A 23255-nucleotide genomic window follows, 5' to 3' on the forward strand; every position below is an offset into this window, starting at 1 on the left:
TATATATTTCCAAAACATCCTAAGAACTAAAGAAATGAGATTTGATGGGTTTTATAAAGCGTTCCCTTTCCTAAGTACTGAGAGACTATTAAATTACCATGATAATCAGCCATAATTAAAATACTATTAAGTGTAATATAAAGTTAAATAAAATACCTAAATAAACTTACCATTATAAAATAAAACAGATTGGTGAAACAACACAATGAATTTGTAAAACAGTAAAATTTGCAGATGGCAAACTTGGTTTTTGTTTGTTTAATGGAAATGAATATTCTAAATGTATGGCAATCAAATCAGAAAAAGAAACATTCTTTAGAAGGAGAGAGCTAAGTTTAGACTGAGTTGATTTTACTTATATTTCAAATAGGAACCATATCTAATAGATATAAAAATCACATATAAACATCTACAATCTACAAACAATAATAACAGTTAATTGTGCCAGAAAATGAGCTTAGTGTTTTATGTTAGTTATTGCATGTATTTCTTAAAACCTTATGATAGTATTGTTATTTATATCTCAGGGAACTGAATGTAAAAAATCCAAGGAACATTCCCAAGGTTACACAGTTGAAAGACAATTCCCTAAAATTTAAGGAGCAGATCCAGGACTTGACCCTAGGTCTATGTAGCTTGAAAGTCAGTACTCTTCACCACATTCACTGGACTTCACCCCAAAATATGAGAACAGCTGCACTCACAGGTATGTTCCCAATATTTTTAATAAGTGAAGTAAAAAAAAACAAATGAATGAAAAGCAGGAATGAGCATATTATGTAAGGGAACTAACACCAGGCTAAGAGCCAGAAGACAAGGTTTTAATTTAATGTTCTACTATACTTTCCTATATGTTCTTGAGCTCAATATACAGATTTCTAAAACGCATGCTTTGGAATGGATATTACAGCATAAGCGACTGTGTTTACCACACAGGTACATACACACACATAATTCTATTGATAGAAGGGAAAAGATAAGGATTTAGTTGGTCCTTGAGCCCACAATTATTATCTTTTATGTTCCTGGCCCTAATCTGTGTGTTGTGGAGCTATATCAGTGACCAAAACAAATATTCTTCAAGTGTGTATTGGGAGAAGAGACAAATAGATGAAAAGTTCAGATACTATTAAGCATAACAAAGAAAATAAAATAGTAATTTAATGGAATGCCTAAAAGCCTACCCAAGGGCTTACAGTTGATTTAAGAAAAGGAGGCTTTTATGCAATTTTATGAAAGAAGGGTGCTCCCATCAGAAGGAACGGAGAGTGCGAAGACCCTCACATGGAAATGAACTTGCCATGTCCAAGGAGAAGAGAGATGGAAGCTGGTTTTAGAGTTTAGTGAACAAGAAGAGCACTGGAAGAAGTCAGACATGGAGGGGATAGTCATATCCTTTAGAATCTTGTAGACTTTAGAAAGGAATCTTAATTTTATTCTAGTTTTAGTAGAAACCTTTTGTGTTTAAAGCAACGGATTGTTAAAATCTGACTTAGATTTTCGAAAGTCTAGCTCTGCCTACTAGGTAGATTATGGGGGATGGAGGAACAAGAATAAAGACAAGAAGACCAGATATAAGTTTTTACAATATTTCAGTCTTAGGGGACAAGAAAATGAGAGTATCTCAGACTACAGTTGTAGGAATGACCATGGTGAGAATTATGTAAATTCAGGAAGTATTTTAGAAGTGGAGCCAATATTATCTTACGGATTGGATGTGGAGTTTGAGGAAAGAAACAATACCAAAACCAAACAGCATTTTTAAACAGATTTAAAAGTCGAAGCATCGACATTATCTAAAGAAATAAACCGAGTAAGAGAGGGAAAGAACCTACAGATCTAGTCATAAGGGCAGCTAAAAGATGAAGCTGATTTCCTTTATCTCAATAGACAGCAATCTAGAAAATCAAAACCCGTGGTAAAAAGAGACACAGAAATAAATACTAATTACCAAGCCCGGGGTCTCTCATAGGCAACAAAGAAATAAAAAAAACACCAAATTCAAAGCATGAGAGCATTTTAAAGCAATAAAAGGCTTTACTATAATGTGATGAGTATGCTTAACAGGCCTCAGTCACCAGAGTCGAGCCCATCCAGATACATGATCCTGAAGATACAGTCATACCCGAAATAGCCATAATCTCTACACTTGAAAAGCATGCATCAAGAGGAGTGCGGGAGCCCTCTACAATCATGAAGAACCCCCATAATAGGTAGCAATGCACTGTAATTGATTAAAAACACCTTATTATTGGCTAAAAGTGTCTTAAAGTAATTCAACTCCAACCACTCACACAATAAAGAAAAAAATGGCAAACAAAATTACAGATTAGCACAAAGGGTTCTTTTTCTGCTTAAAAGTGCAGATGCTCTTTATCATTAAATTGCTACTATAAAGATACAAGCACTTTCAGTTTAGTTAAGATTTAAGTACACTGCTTTCCTGACAATGCCAGTTAAATAACATAGGCTTAATTTATAGAAACTTAGGCTAAGTGAACTAGGTTTCATAAGCTTCCAAATAACATACAATTTTGTTGTAACGTAAAAAAATAAAGAAAAACAAGGTAGAGAAGCAATAAAAAGATTACTTCTTCGGAAGATGATCTGTTACAATGTAAACAATGAGAAGATTTGGTATTCTCAACGCTATTAAGTACACAGCCTCATTTCTTGTAGCTATAGGAATGAATGCAAAAATGCTTGTGAAACCAGATAATGACTGCTGATCAAAAATTGCTTAGACACATTTAAACAATATTTCAAGAAAGGATTCAGATAAAAACTGGAAAAAATCTTTTGTAAAGATTGTGTATCTGATCTTAGGTACTGTTATAATAACATTAACAAATGTGATAATTATCACAATCACTCTAAGAAAATTGAGGTCTGGTCTCACAATCTAGCTTAAGCAGAACTGCGTACAGTTTCAAGGAAGAGCTATTTGATTCATAGGTTTTTAAACACTCTTTAGAGTGTTTAGCTCCTTGATAAGTTGACTAAAAGCAATGGGAGTATTGCATCCATTTTCATGTGTCTCCTAAAGGGCCAACAAGTAACCAAACTGCTCAAAGTGCATTTTAACTTTATATACACACATGATCAAGATTCTCTACAACCTTTTAAAGTTTTTTGAAAAATCTATCTCTATATCCTAGAGCGACACTGGCCTGAAAAGGTCAGTGAAGCCACGTGACGTTTCTAAGTACTTAATGCTTTTAGTCCAGCAAAGTATTCTGCTTAATGAATGTTGTAAACAGTTAGAGTCTAAGCTAGAACTAACTTTGGAGCATTTATTGTGCAACTGCTTTGTGGGTAAAAAGACTAGCTGGGTGATTTGGACTCTGGTATCCTCAGCACACATAGTGCTGAAGTGTTCAAATCTTTGGGGTTAATCTGAGTAATAACCATGAATAGAATAATGAGATATGTCTCTATTGTGTCCAGTCAGATAACCAACACATGATAACTCACAGTACATTTAAAACTAACAGACAATATTCTTAATTGTGAGACTGGTATGTTTAAGGCACCATGCTAGCCAGCTTCTGTGGAAAAGAGGAATCAATATTTCTTGAATTATTTCTTGAAACGTGTTAGGTATTATGATAGAAACTTGACTAAAGTTGTTTTATGAATCCTCACAACAACCCTAAGAGACAAGCGCTAACTTCCCCTCCTTCACAAATGAAGGAAAGAAGACAGCACAGACAAGATACAAATCCTTATCTGTTCGACTCTCAAGTCATGTCTGCTACCCTCAGGCTGCAAAGACTACTGTCCTTTTCCCTGACCTCAAGGTGGTTCCAGTCATAGGGGGAGATAAGATAAGATAAGTCAAGGAGTAATGGTAAAATAAGATAGGAAGTGATAAAGATTTCCTAGACTAGAGAAGAAACTACTTGTAGATAAAAAAGGATCATTTGGTTTTAAAGACCCATTGCACTGTCTCTATGCTAATAGTAACCTTGACCCAGGAAAAGTTACGCTTTGGACATGGAAAGCAAAATGTGTATATTTAGATGATCTCACTGAGATTTAATAAGATTTCTACTCCCCTAAAGCAAATGACCTATGGGTAGTCTGTTTATATCTAGGGTGCTATAAAACCTTTTTAAACAAATACCCAATTTTCTACTTGACTGTTCACAGGGTAAGAGGGACAATCATGGACATGACTGGGGTCTGATAGTTCTCAGAATTCCAGGGGACAGAGAGATGCATTATGATGTAGGGCACACAGCACCATGAGTATGGAAGTTCATGAAATTTCAGAACCTTAATAGGAATTCACTCACCAACACATCTAGTCCACAAGTCCCCACCAAAAGCTCCCTCTGGGCCAGGTCAGGAGGGAGGCGCACCCTGCAGTCAAGTTTTGCCTCTGAACACCCCTCTCGACTGCCATTCTCTAATGAAATGCATTGCTACTACACAATTACCATTTCAATTGTATCTTACACAAACAGAGCAGATTTATTTGTGATTTGCTTTAATTAGGTAATTTTAGTTTCATTTCTTTAGTAATTGATTTGAATGCAACAGAATTAATAATTGCCTCCTCTCTGCACACACATTTTCCTTTCAAACAAGACTATCTGACAGCACTCAGACAGAGGAAGAGCAAAAATATCCAGTCAGAGATGTAGACATCTTGTGTTTTATTGGCAGTTTTGGACTTCTTTCCTTTCTTGTTGATGAAAAGCAGGCTAAAAGCATGTCCTTCCGAGAAGGAAGCCTATTTAATATCACGTGTTGGTAGGATCTGTTTCTTAGTTGTTCAAGTCAAGTTTTTTTCTCATATTCTTTTTACCTAACTAATAATAATAATAGTAATAATAGCTACCATTCTGGTTAACTCACCACGTGCCAGTCACCATTCTGAAGACTTTACATACATTATTTGTAATGCTGGCCACTCTTCTGAAAAGGCAGATATTAATGTCTCTGCTTTATAAACTGAGACTCCAAAAGATGAGGTATCTAAGTGTCACACATTTGATATTTATCAGGACTCACTCTTTTATACTAATGGAGGAAGGGAAGAGGAAAATTTATTCAATTTTGTAATTTTTAAAAATATATGTTTATTATTTTCTAGTAACAAATAAAATGCTTATGCAATGCCAGAAAGAGTGGATTCCTCTGAGACTGTTTAAATAAATGTTAAGTTTTAATGAGCACATTGTAAGTTAGATGTGAAAGTATTTCAAAGAATATAAAGTATCTTACAAGTAAAATGTTATTTTTAATAGGCTTATAAAAAGTTTGATTCCTTAAGCAAGTTAGGCATATACTCTGACATTGTTTTTATTATTTATAGGCTTAGCAAATCTCCCCTTCAATGATAATATATGTGTAAACTTCATCTCCTGTCCGATAAAATTTTACTACAGTATTATTACAAGGTTTATCTTGAAGAGTGTTGTAATGGGTAAAAGCCAACCTGGGAATTCTAAATCTCTGACAGAGCAGGATCTCAGGAAAAGTCTTTTGAAACACTCAGGGCTGTGTCTTAGATACTTCAGAAGGAAAATGGAAAAACAACAGATCAGAGAACAAAACTGGATGCAAAACCCCATCTCCTCTGCTCAATATCAAGTTCCTTCTTCACTGCCACCTCCCAAGAGGAAAAAAAGAAAAGAAAGCAGAGAAAGTTCTTACTGTTTCTGGCAGGCTTACGGTCTCCCTAACTGCCCAACACTCATTTCCACTGGATTGAAGTAAAAAGGCAGATGAAGAACAAGACCAAAGTTGACTGCATCAGTGATAATTTACAACACAACCGGATAGGATATCTCTCACACAATGTATACATTACACAGTCACTTTCACAAAATATAAGAGCGACAGATTAGTCCCGCAAGGCCATCAGGAACATCACTGGTTTACAACAGCAAACAATCTGCACTTGGTACAACCACTTCACATACAGTGCCTCAATCTCCCTGCCTACTCTGTACCTCTTTGGACTCCAGCTTTTCTTACCAGTCTACTGCCATCTTCGACTCCCTGGCTTTCAGACTCTGAAGAAGTTCACTTCTTTCTATGGATTCTCTCTCAATATTTATCACTTATCTTCTATCAAAAACCATTCTAATCTTACAGCCACATTCTTCGCCATTCAAGCAGATAGCTTCTTTAATTAACCTATAAGTTCCAATTTTTCTTTATTTATGCTTCCTAAAAGAAGAAAAAGGAGGAGGGAGAGATCCTATTTTTCATTTGCCCTGCTCCTCCCTCTACACTTACTAACTAGTGGATTCTGTGGCTTGTCTCTCATTTTTTATTCTTTTTTTTTTTTTTTACCTTTTCAAGCCAGGTCTCTTCTATGTTCTCCATACTTCACACCTCTACTTTTTTCTTGTATATGAATCAAGTTATTTTCACAGGCTTTATTCCCACCAGCAACATACCACCATCGTCTAGCTAAAAACAATATAGCTTCACAAGTTTTAATGTAAAAAAATAGCAATGCTCAATGGAGTTTTAAATTGATAACCATGAAAAAGCAACTATATCTCTTTTTAAAAATAAACATGATTGTCATATATAACATAGAACAAAGTATCTAAGTGCTAAGTTTTAACTTTTTCTACTCAGATTTCTTCTGGCTGACCATTGCCAGAAATGCACTTATGTGTATACTGTTTACCACAGCTCATGCTGTGCATGGCTATCACTCAAAATATGTAGAGTATATAACTTGATTTGGACATTCCACTGTATTATCGCCATAAAGAAAATACCTTATATTCAGAATAAACCCAAAATAATATTAAGTCTTTAGACAGCATTGGTATATGGCAATTCCCCTGACCAGTATTTATCACCAATAGCAGCAGACTGTTTTGATGAGTCTGTAATATTACTGAAATTTCAAGGTTAGACCTACATTAATCAGAGATATCATCGGCTCGCTTACCAAATAACTCTGTACTTTATTTATTTGACAAGATGGTTGACTGTTTTAGTTTTCTTTCAAGCACACAAATAAAAGATCTTTAGAAAAAGATCCAAACAATGTAGATCTATTTAGAATAAGTAATAAATCACCTAGTTTACCCTCACGTATCCCAAACTGAACTTTATCAATAGTTCAATGTTTCCTTCTTTTACCTATTTATTCTTTGCATTTATACATGTATGCACATGCGCACATATATGCTTTTGAAACACAAATGGCACTTCCCTGAATATCCAGTTATATGAAAGCAATTATTTAGTTAACTATAGTTTCTCTGATTTGTTAGAGAAAAAACATCTCTTCAAATTTGTTACCAGCTATTGGACTCAAATTGTGAGACCAAGTAAGACCACTTAACTTCATCAAAAATGTTTTATGCAAAAAACTTTACTGTAGTAACAATTTATGTATAATAAGTTATTTTAAGTTGTGTTTTGTTGGGAGACAGGGGGGGGGGTGCATATTTCCCTTTTGTTTGTTTTTGTTTTCCAGAAACTGAATCCAAAAACTGTCATTAGGTCATTAATCTGTCATAGTTCAGACAGATGGCAATATGTAATTCATATTTTGAGAGTTTAAAAACAGCAGACTCACAAAATATCTCATTTCTTTTTCTAGTTCTCAATTATAGCCAAACAAAATCTATTACTCCTTTCAAGTATTTTGCAAACATAATAGAATTAAATTTGTATTTTAAAATATTACATTGGAATTAGTGTTGCTAAAGTGTTTGTAATTTTAAAGCAGTACCTAAAATGATTTGTACTATTTCCTATTTTTAATACCTAAAAATACTTAAACAATGCAATTTCTAAGGATCTAAGTAATCATTTCTAATAGAAATAAATGGACTTATTTTAATCAGTAATTAAACTTATATGTGCAGGCCTAAAAGCTACAGATCAAAATAATCCTTTTCCAGTCAAAAGTTAATATATATTGAAAAAATAAGGCAATCCATGTCTGACTGTCTAGATGGTAAAGATATTAACATGTCTGGTTAAAGATATCTTATAAAAAATATATTTTATATGCAAATATTACTCATTAATGTTTGTTTTAAACAACAAAAACAAAGCAATAAAGATCTTCATGAAAATGACAGTAACAGAAAAGGTCTTACATAGTTGTAGAAGAAACAATACCTCTTTGCAACTAAACCAGAAATTCATAAAGTTAATTCAAGAGAACAGAACAAAGTAGTAGCCTAGCACTTCAAAATATAACCAAGCCCTGCATACTGCTGTCTTAGAAGAAGGTAGAGTTGACATTGTCAGGTGTAAGGAGAGTTACAGCTTCCACAATAATATGAGAGCAATGACAAAAATGTCAAAGGTGCAGACACCCAGAATGTTAATTTATTAGAACGTGACTTTTCACTGATTAATTATGTGCTCCTCGAAATATCTGCAGTGGGTAAGAAAAGTTAATTGAAGCATTCCATTTGGTATGTGCTACTAAAAGTAGTTTAAAATATGTGATAGAGAACTGATTTAAAAATTATAAGCATGTGGACTATAAACTATAAATTTGTTATATAAAGATATTAGTAATTTTGATGATGATGACTATAAAATATTCATGGAAACATTTACATTAACTTGTGTTCCACTGAATATGATTGTACAGAATCAGAAAACTTAAGAGCTAGTTAGTATATTAGAGATCCTCTTTCTGGTGCTGATCAGAAGATTACAAAGTCCTTTTTAGGGTGTGACATGATTAAAATAAAGGCATACCCAAACAGAGAAAATAAGTAAATTAGGATTTCAGAGTTATTTCAACATCTAAGAAATCAAGTTTCCAAATTTCCTCAAATAGGTCAGAAGTACATTATTTCAATACACGTGTGCAACATGCTAATCATAAGTAGTTCCTTAATTCAATAACTAACGCCTGGGTTACTCCAAAGTCCCAGGAAGACTCCGTGTACTGGGGATGCAGACAGATGAGGCATGGTCACTTTCCTCAAAGGTTCACATATGCAAAATCTCCAATTAACTTCTTTATAATCAATGTGTGACCCCCCCAAAAAGCTGTATGCTTTCCAAAAATATTCTTAAACTCATACTCAGGAATTAAGATAGCCTTTCCTATTTACTAACCTATAATCCTATAATTTTCTATAAACTATTTTTGCTGTGGTCTGACTACTTCAATGATTTCACAAAACTGGTGTGATATTTGCTCCTGCTGACCTGTAAACTAGAAGCTCTTCTAAATCCCCAGCTAACTTACGGTGTCTTTCTCAAGTGGCAGTGCTATTTTCTATCTTCTTCTATAATACATTTAATACCTCTGAAACCACGTCACCTGTCAATATTTCTGCGAATGGAAGTTTGAAGTTACGGTAATAGTTGGGGTACTTTTTATAGGCATTATAAAATTGCATTCATAGAGTTAAGCTATAAAATCAACATTTAATAAAATTACATTAAAGAAAATAAATGGACCCTAGGCCTGCACAAGAATTGGTTGTAACCTGATTATATATAGTAATATAAGTTAAAGAATGAATCTGGAGGACTTGCCAAGGAAGATGAAAACAAAAAACAAAACAAATAAAAAAAAACAACAAAAAAAGTATTTTGGCTAAGTCTATATCTAGGGAATCTAAATCCATGTCTATCCAGGGAAGAAGGAATTGGACAAAGGACTTCAACCACAATGATCCAAATGGCAAAGTATCTCTAAGGTGATGGTGAATATATCAGGCACTTAAGTTTGATGCCTTTAGATATTCGAATTACATACCTAACTTCCTTTGTACTGATTTCTTGCTAACCAAATGACCTTCACTGATTATCCATATAGGTTGGTTCACAATAACAAAATGATCTGGTCAAGCCAACTGCGATGATCCAGATCCTTGGCTGCAGACTTTTTGTTCGTTTGATTTTTAGTCAAAGTATAGTCATAAATTGCCATTACGAATTTAAAGATCAATTTTATAGTTGTTCAATGTGAGCCAACCCTGAGACATGGGTCTACCTTAAATGTGCCGCCAATCAAGCTTTGGAACTTGCAAGGCTGAGAGCCAAATCTTGCATTATAAAACATTTCTTGTGGAAATGTTATCCTGTGGAACCCTCTTAAAAGCTGGTTGTATTTTTGTCTGTTTTATTGTGCATTTTCAAATTTATACATTTTTAAAGAACTCTCAACGGTAAAAGGTAACAAGCAATTCATTCATCTATAATGGATATAAATCCTGATGAGCACGTCACACTTATTTGCTTCTAAATGCAATAGGATTACCTTAAATAAGTATCTCAGAAAGTATCTGAAAAAATTATCAAATAAAACATGAATTCATTTGAACCCTTAAAGGCAATGTCCTTCTCTACCAAAAACACTAATATTCCTTGTGCCCCAGTATCAGCAGCGCATCACATAAAGTAAGTGCTTAATAAATGTTGGCTGGATCAATGTTTAAAAGATGAAAAATATCTCTCTAGAGAGTTCTATATCTCCACATACAGGAAATCTCAGATGAAGTATTTCCATCATTAACATGCATTTGGAATTCCATGATGTCTTGGGTAATCAGAACTTACATTTTTAAGATGAAGTTTCATAATAGATATTGTTGAGGCAATAAATATGTTAGTTAAGATGTTTTATATATTACATCTTTCCCTCTAGGTAATTTTACCCCAGATGGCATGATATTATAGCCTTTTTAAAAAATTAAGTATATAGCACACCATTTTAAAATAATATATATCATGTATGTATATTTATCTCAAAGTTTTCAAAACAGCACTAGACAAAATTATTAAATTCCTTGACTATTAATGTGGCAGAACTGGTCAGTATTTAGTTAACAGATCGTTATATATTTGAAATTATATACTTATTTATAAAAAAATAGGTTATAGAATAAAGACAAATCCTCACAGTAGAGACATTGGAGATATGGCATACATTAGTCTTATGATTTTTTAAAATGTATAAGCATAGAAGTGATGATATTTAATATATCACACAATTTTAAGAAGGGCTGGCATATTTTGTTTAAAAATTAGTGAGTCAATCCCATCAACTAATCCAACCTCTGAGACAAGCATAGAAGGACTCCATTAATCAAAGAGTTCATTAATACCTGTGCTCAAACATTTCAACAGAATTTTGATTTAATGGGGCTGTTAGGGAAGTCAGGTCACTGATCAAATGCTGAGAATTACTTGGGAAGTTTTTAAGAAATACTAAACTATTGTTAAAGCAATACAGAAGGGAAAGAAACCAAACCACAAGACACGTATTGGATTTCCCTAATTAGGAAAATTCACACTTGCGTCTAATCTGTCTACCTGCCTGACTGCTATTCCCTCCCAAATTCTACAGGTACTCCAAACTCTCTGTATTCAGAATTAAACTCAACTAAATCTTTTCCTGGAAACCTGCTCCAGTATTTCCTGTCTCCCTTGAGGGCACCTATCACCATCTATCCAATAACTTAGGGATCATCATGGACTACTTTCCTTTATCCTACTATCCCAGCCCTGTCCACTTTAAGCTATTACATATTTCCCAAGTCTTTCTCTTCCTTAGAATCCCATTGCCACTACCTTTCACGGCTTCTCACTCAATCATTTTCACAGCCCATTTAAGAATCCTGTAGACTGGTCCCCATCCCAATCTTTTTCCGACATTGCAGCCAGTGTAATCCATGTCAATCAAAAGGCAAGTCATGTTCATTGGTTCCCTTGACAATGAAATCCAAGTTTCCTCTTATACAAGATATGCCATCATCTTGCTCTGGCCTCAGACTCCCAGACTCAAACTTTACAAATCCAGAAATACCAATCTGCTTGGATTCTCCAGAACATATCTATTCCATCTCAGCTACCATGGTAGCTGAGTTTACCGAAAAAGCCTTCTCCTTCTCTGCTAATTCCTCTTCATTTAGTAAGTCCCAGCTCAAGCAGCCTCTCCCTCTAGTATGTCTTCAGAACTAGTACCCTCCCTGCCCCATTGCCTGGAATAATTAGAACACTGAACTTACCATAGTATAACATTCTGTTTAGGTATCTGTCTTTCAAACTAGAGTGTGGGCTCCTGAGGACAAGGATGGTGGACTATTCACCTTTGGATTCACCTTACTATTCCTGACACATAAAAGGTAGCCTATCAGTATTTGTTGAATTAACCAACTGGAAAAATACAGCAACATGTTAAATGCCTGTAAGTGAACTTAAGCTTACTTCAAATTTAGAACACCTAGATTATTACCTCCCAAATGCACAATTAGCAACAATCAGGCCTACAATCTGATTAGTAGTATCAACTTGAGAATTTATGGTACTACTAGCAGCCTCAATAAAGTAAAATTTTAGATGCAGACTTTCTAAGAAATAATTGATTCTAGATATGGATAGGTTACTCTATTAAGAGGACTTTTTCTTCTTCCATTTACAATGACAGGTGGCGTTGGAGCACCAATAGTAAGTAAATGAGTCTTCTCTCCATATAACCAAAAATACAAAACTCAGGAACACTGAAACCAATAAAATGTTTCTAATATACAGACAAACTCTACTTCTTTCCTAACCAAAAGCTTCATAAATGCTTTAAATAATAGAAGGTTTTTACCCTAATGCCTGCCTCCGTTCCATGGACCTATGTAGTAAAAAGGAAAGGAAAAAAAAAAAAAAAAGAGAGAGAGAGAGACCTGAGTTTCAAACATCTGGATTTGACAACAAACTCTTTTCTTTATGAGTCATGGACAATGAAAAAGTAACCATTGCTCTGATAGCAGCGGTGATTATTTATTGGATGAACCAGAAACTGAGCTAAGCATTTTGAATATATTGCCTCATTCCAATCTCACAAAAATCCACGGAGGTAGGGGTTGCTGATCCCCATTCCACAGATGAACTAAGAGATGTGAAGCAACACCTGAGGTCACATAGTAAGTTAGTGGCCAAGAAGTCTAACGCAGGCCCATATAACTGCAAAGCCCATACTTTAACCACTGACAATCCGGTTTCTATGTTATAAAATAGAGTAACTACTAACCTCACAGAGCTGTTGTGGAAACTAAGTGAAATACTACGGATGCATATAGCATAATGCTAGGGGACTCCTATGTACACTCAGAAATTACACCTCCCTTCCCATCTCGCATGCCAGTAGTGATTAAACATTTATAATAAGGGAAATAGTTCCTAAATACTCCTAACCTACTTTAAAGCAGATATTTTCACTATTGACTAATTCACAAAAAGAAAAGACCACTGGATCAATAAGTATATTTGATATAAACAGGTAAAAGCAAAGAAAAACATCATATTCTATTCATTTTAGGACTGTGACCCTTGCTATTCATCTTTCAAAATATCATAGGATCAAAATATATCAATATTCAAAGTTAGAGAGAAGAGCATGAGACCCAGAGATCTCAATCCACTAGGGCTTGAAGGAAGACTCCCAATAGAACCAAATTAATCTGGTTACTTTTTTTTTTAATGTACTTCCAGTAGGAAAGACAGATTTGGAAAAAGATAGAGGCAATAAGGATAACACTGTTATCATAAATTTGTTTTGTTTCTTGAAGACTGACCTTTATTCTTACTCTGAGGCAGCCTAAAACTGGGGGAAGGGAGAAACGAGGTACAAGAAAAAATACAGCATTTTTGCTGTTAATTCCCTGCACGTACATACTTCCTTTGATTCCTTCTTTTTGTTTTTATACACAGTCATGACACTTACATCTGATAAGGTGTAAAAAAAAATCAAATAAAACTGATTGAAAAAAAAATTCCTAACAAATAAAAACTAAGGTATGTTGGGTATCTACGCAAACCTCAGTACTACAGTTCAAAACAGTGAGTTTTTGCATCAAGCCCACCTGACGTTACATTAGGGTGTAACCTCTGGAAATCCAACCAAGGGTGACTGCCAAACTAAGCTACAGAAGACAACTCAGAAAGCTGGTGAGTCCCATAATATGTTCTTTTTTTTAAGTGCACTAGAGCAAGATTACCTGATATTACTCCACCCTCATAATAACCCTCTTCTACTTTTGTAATACTGCTTTTGTCACTAAAACCTGGGTCATGGTGAGCACCCTGACCTAATGACATGACAGAGAAATATCAGTTAAGTAAACCAACTAACTTACAGTTTTATGTCCCAATCCTGATGGCTTCTTCCTTCTGCTAAGGGACCTAAAAGGCGGACTGATTTCTTTAAGCTTCCTTTTCCACATTTGAAAAATGGAAATCATAATATACTTCTGCTTCACTTGGTTCTAAAAATGGAAACTAGCTAAAAAAAAAAAAATTGATGTGAAGCACTCTGTAAAGGATAAACTAGATTCCCTGACCTGATTATTGGTCAGAGTCTTGTAAAACTAGAATTACTTACTACTTCTTCCAATTCTTTACATGCCATCTGGCCATCAAACTGACTGATAAATAGTATTAACTGAGAACTTGATCCATGTAAAGATTTTAAAGTAATAGGAACAAAGTTTGTGTCAGGATGTATTTTCAAACCATTTAAACTATCTCCGGTTAATAGTCACTCTTTGGCCTTATAAAAGTGGACGAAAAGAAAAATAAAATTAATTTAAAATTCTTGAACCTTAAAATTCTTTTCACAATAGTCAGCAGCAGGTATAGACCAGTTTGAAACTGATACTGAAGCGACTTTGCAAGAATTGGAAATGAGCTAACCCAGAAACAGAAGGAATCACAAAGCAAGTCTCATCTGATGGGCCGAAATACAATATGGATTATTTTTATATTGTTCTGTCTGAGTTGTCTGTCTCAGATTCTTAACTTCCAGAATCTATTTTTAAAATAACTTAACACTGTGTATTTCCAGTAGCCATCAAGGCATGTACTGTCATCCCTGACACCGAAGACTGTCAGCAGACTCAATACGTACACTAATGATCTCAGGCAACAATGCTCATCTTCTTATCAAAGAGATCCTTATTCCAGAAGAAAAAGTCTAAAGTTCTCTAAGAAAATGCATTCTAAAACATAGGAAGCAGTCATTAGAAAATGCTAAGATCACTAATACCTCTTACTTCTTTTTAAGGTTTTCTTTCATGCTGAATTTTGAAACCAAGAACTGTTAGGCATTGTAACATTTTTAGTTCTCGCTCACGTTGCTGATGCTCTCTTCTAGCCCTGTCAAACAGGGGTGGCTGCTGTCATTATTTATTATACAATAGCTGGCAGCAAGTTGTACAGATACTCTTCATCTTAGAATAGTCATCAAATAACCTAAACAAATGACTAGGATCTTAGAGCAAAACTGACCACTTTCCATAAAGCCAGAAGAAGTGGGCTGTCACATCGCATCAATACTTGATTGCCAGGATGTTCGTTATTTCATAAAAATCAAAGGTTTTAATTCCTTTATTTTTTTCCCTAAACTGTTTAAACATAACTTTTTCCCTCTTACACATCTACTCCTGTCCTCTCCTAGCTGTTCCTGGAAGCCTTCTCTCAGGAAGATTTTCACATTTACTTTTTGCTTTAAAAGTTTCAATCAAAAAGGCAATTCTGTTTTTGGAAGCAATAGCCCTTCCGGAAGTATATATGATGATATTAAAAAATGCAGAAAATAAATTAATTTCTCTGAATTTAATAAAATCAAGAATGTATGCAAAGGGATTTACAAAAACCAGTGATCACAGACACAAGTGATTTGACAGGTCACACAGACGCAAAAAAATTATTTTTAGTTACAGAGAAATATGAGTGACAGATTCTAGGTCTCCTGTTCAAATTAATAGACAAGAGTCTCTCACTACCACTTTTTTGCTTTGGCAATAGCAAATGCTGATATTCTCCTAGATCTAACAGAAAGGAAAAATGGGTATCTTCTCCATCTAACACCTAACTGGGTAACCTAGATACTGTAAATAGAGGCTACATAAAGGATGCGAGACAGCTCTGAAGTGAAAGCCAAAATGTTTAACCTGCAACTCTTTGGAAAAGAACGCGAAAACACGTGCAGCTCAGCCAAAAACCATACTAACATGAAACTGCCACAGGCTAGTAAGTTAAAAAAAAAAAAAAAAAAAAAGCACCTCTTTACCAAACATAATGCTAATGTTATTGGGTGTGAAAAGCCCAAATGTCAAAAGCACAGCTCTTATTTGTTCAAAGTGATCATGCCTATACTCTGCACTATAAAGTGGATGAACGACCTTTTTGAAGCCAATATTTGCTAAACCAGAATCAAATTCACAAATAAAAGAAGCAATCAACCAATTAAAAAGCATTTCCCTGATGATATTCTAGTGGTGGCTAAGGGGTAACCGTCAGAAGTCTACGATTAAATTAATATCTACCACGTATATTCAATGTTTCTAAAGCCAATAGTTAAGTAGTTGGCTAACAGAAATTTAATATTCATCTATCTTTCCTCTTTAGGAAATTATACAAAAATTATTTGAGAAATAAAAATGTATTTTACCAAAGAACTAGTAACATTGTTAAAATGTTAAAATGTAAAAGTTGTACTGCCTATATTACAGTAATAATATAACTTTCATCAAATCTATAGCCAACTAGCAAAAAGGAAGTTAATACTACAAGATCCATTATAAGTGATTAGCACTATAATTTAATATACATTCACTCACTATTAATTTTTCTTTCTACGTGTTAAAAGAATTTCAGCAACTGCTTCTAGAATGAAATCTTCCTAGAAAGTGTTTCCCATTAATAAAAAGAAAACTATTAAATAAGTAAATTCACACAGTTCAATCAAAATTTCAAGTCAATAGCCAGAATCACTTAAAGTTAATTAATTACAAAATGTATTCAACAGTACACTATATACTTTTGCTTATAATTCAGAAGTCTTTACCACTTACAAAGCCAGTAGCTTTATAATAACTTTAAGCTTTGAGAACTATAAGAGGGAATTGGAAAGGAAAATTTGTTCTCTCTAGAAAATGAGAGTTAACTTAAGGATATGCTTGTAATTCAGTAGATGATTCAGTTTTCTTTAGTTATAAAATCTTAATTTAAAAAAAAAGGGGGGAAAGAAAATGCCTTTCCTTCACATATCACTCAAATAGAAAACTTCTAAGTTAAATAAAGTTAAATATAAGTCAAACATCTTTTATAACATATACCAGAACTATAAGGGAAACACAAGATTTCAAATTTTGTTTGAGTAGGAATAATAGAGCATTTGCACTTGATAACTAACTGATAAAAACATTATAAGAGAAAGCAAACTATGGTCTTAAAGTATTTTGTCTTCTATAACTGACAGCATGTAAGTTGCTCTTTTATTATACAAAAAAGTTTACTACATCAATGAATGACTCTTCATCAAAAATAGTAGCCAAAACTGTCTATTCCTATAAGTTCAAAACATCCTTCCAAATTTTCTCAGTTCTTTTCTGGACAGCCCTAAACAAAACACATTCACTTTGTCAGAGAAATGGATGTAAGTGAATTCCACAAATATTCAATTATACTTAACTTCCAACACTTTGGAGGAGAAACTTTCACATGTAAAAAAAAAAAAAAAAAAATCAAGTAACACTGCAATTCTGCCACTAATGGATTAGCTTCGTACCAATGCAATATAAAATTATCTCACTTTTTAATGTGAAGAGTCCTTTGGAAGTGACATGTTTCTACCTTTTTTTAAAAAATCCAACAACAACAAATCTAGTCATAAACCTGGCAAGCCAAAACAATAACCAGAAAAGCCTAACATTTCTTACCTGATACAGGTAAGCACCAGCTCCCAAATGCCACCTTGGGATAGTTCAGACTAGTAAGCAGACTCATGTTTTATGATACTAGAATGAACAGGAATAAATCTCTGTTGTTCTTTCTTTAGCAAAATCTATAGCAGCAGCTACACCACAATGTGAGAGGACCCCACAGACCTAACAAATTCAAGTGTGTCTAGAGAAATAGAAAAAATATCATAAAAAGAAGACTTACTGCTTGTCATGTGACCTGGTGAGGCATGCTGTCCATTGGGTGTGCTTGAGGTGAGGTCAATCGCCATACTGGAGTGCTCCCTTTCAGGTGAGAGCTCATTGTCACCTGCTTTCACAAAATAAAATATTTTGGTCTCTGTTTATTGTCATATAATATCTAATTGCCAACTTTGCTCCATACATGCAATGGCACAAATAGCCTTGAAATTTTAATGTGATACACTTTTTTCCTTAAAAGAAACTATAAAGAAATATCATTTAGAAATATATAGTAAATGAAAGAAATGATAAAAAGCCACAGCCAGCCCACAATAAAAAAAATTCATTATCACAATAATCTCAACTGTAAAATAAGAGGAATTAGGAGTAGCTGATTTCCAAAGTATCCTTTACTTGAAAAAATAAGTTTACTTTAAAATCTAATTTAATCATTGAGCATACAGTATTTATAATGAGCATTTTCCAAAATGCTGGCTATCAGAGTTGGATATTTGAAAGGAGAATTGGCTAAAAACATGTCAACTTAAGGGAGCTAATGCTCTTTCACAGTATGTGTCTGAAAAATTAGGCTACTGAGTAATAAATATTTAGTACACTCCAGGCATATATTTAACCTGACCTATTCTAAACTTAGGTAAAGTAATCAAGTCGGAAAGTGTGGATCTGCTAAGATACTACTGAGTTATATGTTACCCTTAATAGAGTAAGTATATTTCTATATTTTCTTCTGTTTCACTGTATGCTATTATTTTATCAAACTCATTTAAAGGTGAAATTGTGAAGAGATAGAAAATAAGAATATAGAATCCATGATAAAAAAATTAAAAAACAACAACTTACAATTGACAAGTTAAAATACAGGTAATACCAAAGCATAATTTTATCACCAATACAAAATGCATGAAAACGAATACTTACACGTTATATAGCCATCAATAGCCTCTGTTTCCATAGTCAAAGTGCAGTGCTGCAACACAAAAGATTATACCCTTAACACAACGATTCCTTTCAGTTCTGCCATTAAATGCTTAACTTATCTGAAGCTCCAAGCAGTCAGCCCATGTTGCTGCTGCTGCAACCTGTGCCCAGGGAACATACTACAGTGTACTGTATGTGCTCATTTGCAAGTCACTGAACTCTTTCTGCAAATGATCTGATTCCTGCTGGAGATAGGATAGGAAAGATAAGTGTGCTGTGAGATGGGCTGTAGCAAGAAAGGAACGACTCTGTTAATCAGAACATACTTGATTCAAAAACAAACAAACAAATAAACAAACAAAAAAAAAAACAGGGGGTCACATCTCAAACATGCCAGCTTTACATGGGATTTAAGTCTTTTACCCCTCACTACTTCCCACAATCACACTGCAGTTTGAGGACTTCCCTAGTATACAGATAGTTCTATTCACAATTGTTGTAAGTTGGTTCATCATGTTCTAAGAGGGAGGGGGGAGAACAAACAAATATAAGAAAACAAAAGTCAAAAACAAAAACAAAAAAACTTAGTGCCCAAGTGTGTCTCTAAGATTTCTGCAGTAGTTACCCAACTCCCAAACTTGTATTGACATTTTAGCCTACCCCAAGTTTTGCGTAAGCACCTGTTCAATGTAACCTTAATTTCCTGCCAGACCATGGTTGGATACAAATGCCAAGCTTACTTAATACATTCTGATTTTGAAAATTTCATAAACTTTTTGCTGTTGGGAGGGGAATCACTTTTTCAAAGTTTGGGGGATTATTCTCATGCGCCAATGACGCAAAACAAGAACTTAATTCTCAGAAACAAAAGTAAGTGGCATGAGATGACACCCCCTAGCTTTGATTTTACATAATGAAAAGATCGATAAGCTAACTCTATTCTTTGAAGGAAAAAGTTTAAAGAACTGACATGTCCGGAGGAGATTTTTACTTATTTTTTTCCCTCTGGCCCTGGTCCTTTTTGCCTTTAGTTTCAAAACTCTCACTGCACCAGCAGCTAAATTATTCACAATGAGCCATTTCTGTATTGATCGCCAAGTATATTTAGCCCTGGCTCCTGGAATTTCTCCATTACTTACTGGAAAACAGGCAGCTTCACTTCTTGTCTCCAAAACCACTTCCCTTCTCCCTCCCCTCCCCTTCTTCACCACCACCCTCCCTACCCCCAAAAAAACTTTTCTTTCTTTCTTTATGGAATAATCAGATCAAATTCCCAACTCAGCCACTACATAGCACTTAAATTTCAACCTGCTGTACTGTTATCAAATTCTTTCAAATTATGATTACATAAGGCGTTAAAGAAAGGCATCCGTAAAGTTTAAAAGGGGCGCAGTTTCTTCGGATATTTTACAAATGAGTTTCTCTCTTTAAAAATGTACACATTTAACACACACATATTATAAAGAAAGAAACGTCAGGGAGAAGCGAAAGAAGTCTGCCCCATCAATGAAATGGTTATTAACCCTCAGAGAAGGAAAGAAAGAAAAAGAAAAGGAGAAATAGAAACGAAATGTACATACAAAAGAAATTGTCCTTTGATTAAAAAAGATTCATCACCATTTCCAGCTCTGTCGGGAGATCTCAGCTTCTTGTAACCCCTCAAAGGAGAGGTGACAATGTCGGGCTGAAGATAAACGGAGAGAGAAAGAAAGAAGTTTTTTGTGTTTCCCCCTTCTCTCTTTCCCTCCCTTGCCCCCTCCAAGCCAAGCCCCCTGCAGAGTTCAAGGCGAGGAGGAAGGAAAAGCACTTTACAGGTGGGTCATTCCGAGCCCAAATCCAGCAAACAGATCCGCTGATAAACAAAACCAAGAAATGAGAGAGAAGGAACACCCCCCTTCTCCTCCTCCTCCACCTCCTCCTCCTCCTCCTCCTTTCACCCCTCCCCCTCGTCCCTTTGGGATGGTCTAGTAGGAAAAGTCACTCAGGAATGGCACCACGTACTTTCAGGAAAGAGGAAAAAAAAAAAAAAAAAGAGGGAGAGAGAGAGAGGTCAGTCAGTGCTACAGCAATGCGATTAACAAGAAGAGAAAAAACTTGATCCACCGGTTCTTTAAGAATCGACCAAAAGCTAAGACAAGAAAACTGAAAGAAAAGGTGGGGGGTGGTTAGAGGGGAGGGACAGTCAGACAGAACCCAGCAAGGAACCTAGGCCAACTTCACAAGACTGTTGTTCGCCCTTGGCAAAATAAATAAATAAATAAACCTTAATTCCATCTCTTTCGCCCATACCAGAACCTGTCAAAGTGATTTAACTGTTGCCTTAGTACATGTCATACCTGTGTTGTTGTTTTTTTTTTAATTCCAACATGATCTGGATATTACCTTCTCTCTGGACAGCTGCAATTTATGCCCAACTGCCCAATCTTTCTTGGAATTCAAGTTAAAACAAAGCAAAACAAGTCCAAATCCATGACAGCTACAGAGATGAGAACTGATTAATCAATTAACACCCCAGAAACAGATTACAAGGGAGGGGGGGCGATAAATTAAGGCAGAGGACATCATCCTCATCCCGATTCCCTGAGCGTCCTTTACAGAAATTATTACCCTAATCATAACCACAAGCCATCCCTCCGGAGGAAAAAAAAAAACATTATTATTGTTACCACTGGTTAACAGCAACAAGTCATTTGATCACATCACAGTGCAAAACGAGATGCTATATAATTACACTTAACTTTGAAAATACTCCCCCCTTTTGCAAATCAGACACATATATTTATATATTATCTATGAATAAGACGACAAATAAAACAAGAGCTGTTCTTCACCACGCAAAAGCCAAACGGAGATTTACCTCAGCAGTGCATGCAGTAAAATAATCCCATCACCCTTTTGTTTGTGTTTACTGTTAGTGTGTCCTCTCTCTTTCTTTCTTTTCTGTGCCTAACGTGTGTTTGTGCACTGCAGTTGGTGGTGGAAACTAAGGCAGTGGATCTGTAGCTAAGGGTAATCCTGTTTTTACTTCCTCCATCTTCAGCGAGGAGCAGGGTTAGCCCGGGACAGCTGGTCAAACCCCGAGAAACCGATCCGCCGCAGCCGGAGCACATCTCCCCCGCCGGCCGGGCTCGCGCAGACGCCCGCGGGCGGAGGGCTGGCTGGAGAAGGCGGCGGCGGGCAGCGGGGCCCGGGGCGCGGGCAGGCGGCCGGACGTGCGTGCGCGCGCGTGTGCGGGGCCTGGGCGGCTGTGCGTGTGTAAGTGTGCGCGCGCGGGCTGGCAAGGGCGCGTGTGCGCGTGTCTGCGCGCTGGGCCGCTCGGCGCGCTCGGCAATCGATTACAGGACAAGTGCTGCCCCGGCGGCTCGGCGACGCGCGCACTCCCTCGCGCCCACCCGCGCTGCCGGCTGCGTCGCCCCCCGCCCGGCAGACCCCGGACGGCGAATCCCGCCCCCAAAGGGGGGCCAAGGTAACCCGCTTCCGAGAGCGCCGCCGCGACCCCAACCCGCTCCCTCCGAGCCATAATAAATCTCACGTTTTCTGCCGGCCGAGAAGGAAGGATTGCAACGGTGAGAGGAGGCTCATTTCGACCGCGTGAAGTTTTCTTTCCAACTGGGATTTGTGGTGAGGCCCGGAGACGGGAGCGGACGGCGATCCAGGCGCCCGACGCGCAGCTCCGGGCTGGGCGTCCTGGCCCGAGTCGGGGTGTGCGCGTGGACCCACCCACTCAGGCTTCGCAATAAACTATGCGATGCAGTTTCAGTGAATGGCACCGTATATACCAGGACACGAATCAGCATACAAGGGCCCTCGGGAATGGATTGAGAAGGAAGTTCAGGTCTGAGGTGAAGCTCAACTCCTAAACTATTTTGGAAGTGTGTTCCAGTGCAAGTTTACAATTAGTATTTGCTTGCGTTTTTCTCCCCCGGGCAACTGCTACATCCATCCAAGTCGAAGGAACGCGCGTGGGTCCAAAAAGTTGTTAGGCGTAAAAGTGTTGCCCATCAATATCACTAATTAGTTATCGCACAGCCTTTTTATTTGGGAAGAACTTAAAATAGATCGTCATGTTAAATGGGTGTTCTTGCTACAAATAGTAGCATTTAGCATTTTTCTTGACCACACTGACAAAAAGTGGGAATAGAGATTTCTGTAATTAAAGGGAAAAGGAAAATGACAGGAGCTGAAAATACTGAACTGTGTAGTCTGGGGTGGCTTAAGTTTGAAAACACATAAAATTATTAGGACTGCCAAACAGCATTTCTGAGAAACCATATCACAAATTGCGGAGAAAATCAATGCTGAAAGTAGGCACTGAACGCCTCCTTTCAAGAATCCCAGAAATAGTTGCTGAGTTGCTGTTTCTCTCTCTCTTTCTCTCTCTCTCTCTCTCTCTCTCTCTCTCTCTCTCTCTCTCTCTCTTTTCTGCTGAGGATA

At 36.2% G+C, this 23255-nt stretch overlaps 1 protein-coding gene across 3 annotated transcripts in view; it reads right to left on the reverse strand.

Annotated features, from left to right (window-relative positions):
* IKZF2 (IKAROS family zinc finger 2) overlaps positions 1-22522 on the reverse strand; it is a 139629-nt gene extending 117107 nt beyond the window's left edge. The window contains exons 1-3 of one of the 3 annotated variants that reach the window (XM_090283392.1): positions 22354-22522; positions 18822-18870; positions 17905-18009 (exon numbers count right to left, since the gene is read on the reverse strand). In XM_090283392.1, the coding sequence (XP_090139518.1) occupies positions 17905-18009; positions 18822-18855 (139 nt within the window). In that variant the 5' untranslated portion in view covers positions 18856-18870; positions 22354-22522. Of the gene's footprint in view, positions 1-17904; positions 18010-18821; positions 18871-20401; positions 20670-22353 lie in introns of those variants that run through there. The other 2 variants (XM_090283385.1, XM_090283376.1) reach the window with 2 other exon arrangements.
* Positions 22523-23255: the final 733 nt, after the last annotated feature.

Source organism: Furipterus horrens, unplaced genomic scaffold, assembly GCF_987537825.1.
Source record: "Furipterus horrens unplaced genomic scaffold, mFurHor1.1.pri manual_scaffold_1, whole genome shotgun sequence".
NCBI classification, from domain to species: Eukaryota; Metazoa; Chordata; class Mammalia; order Chiroptera; family Furipteridae; genus Furipterus; species Furipterus horrens.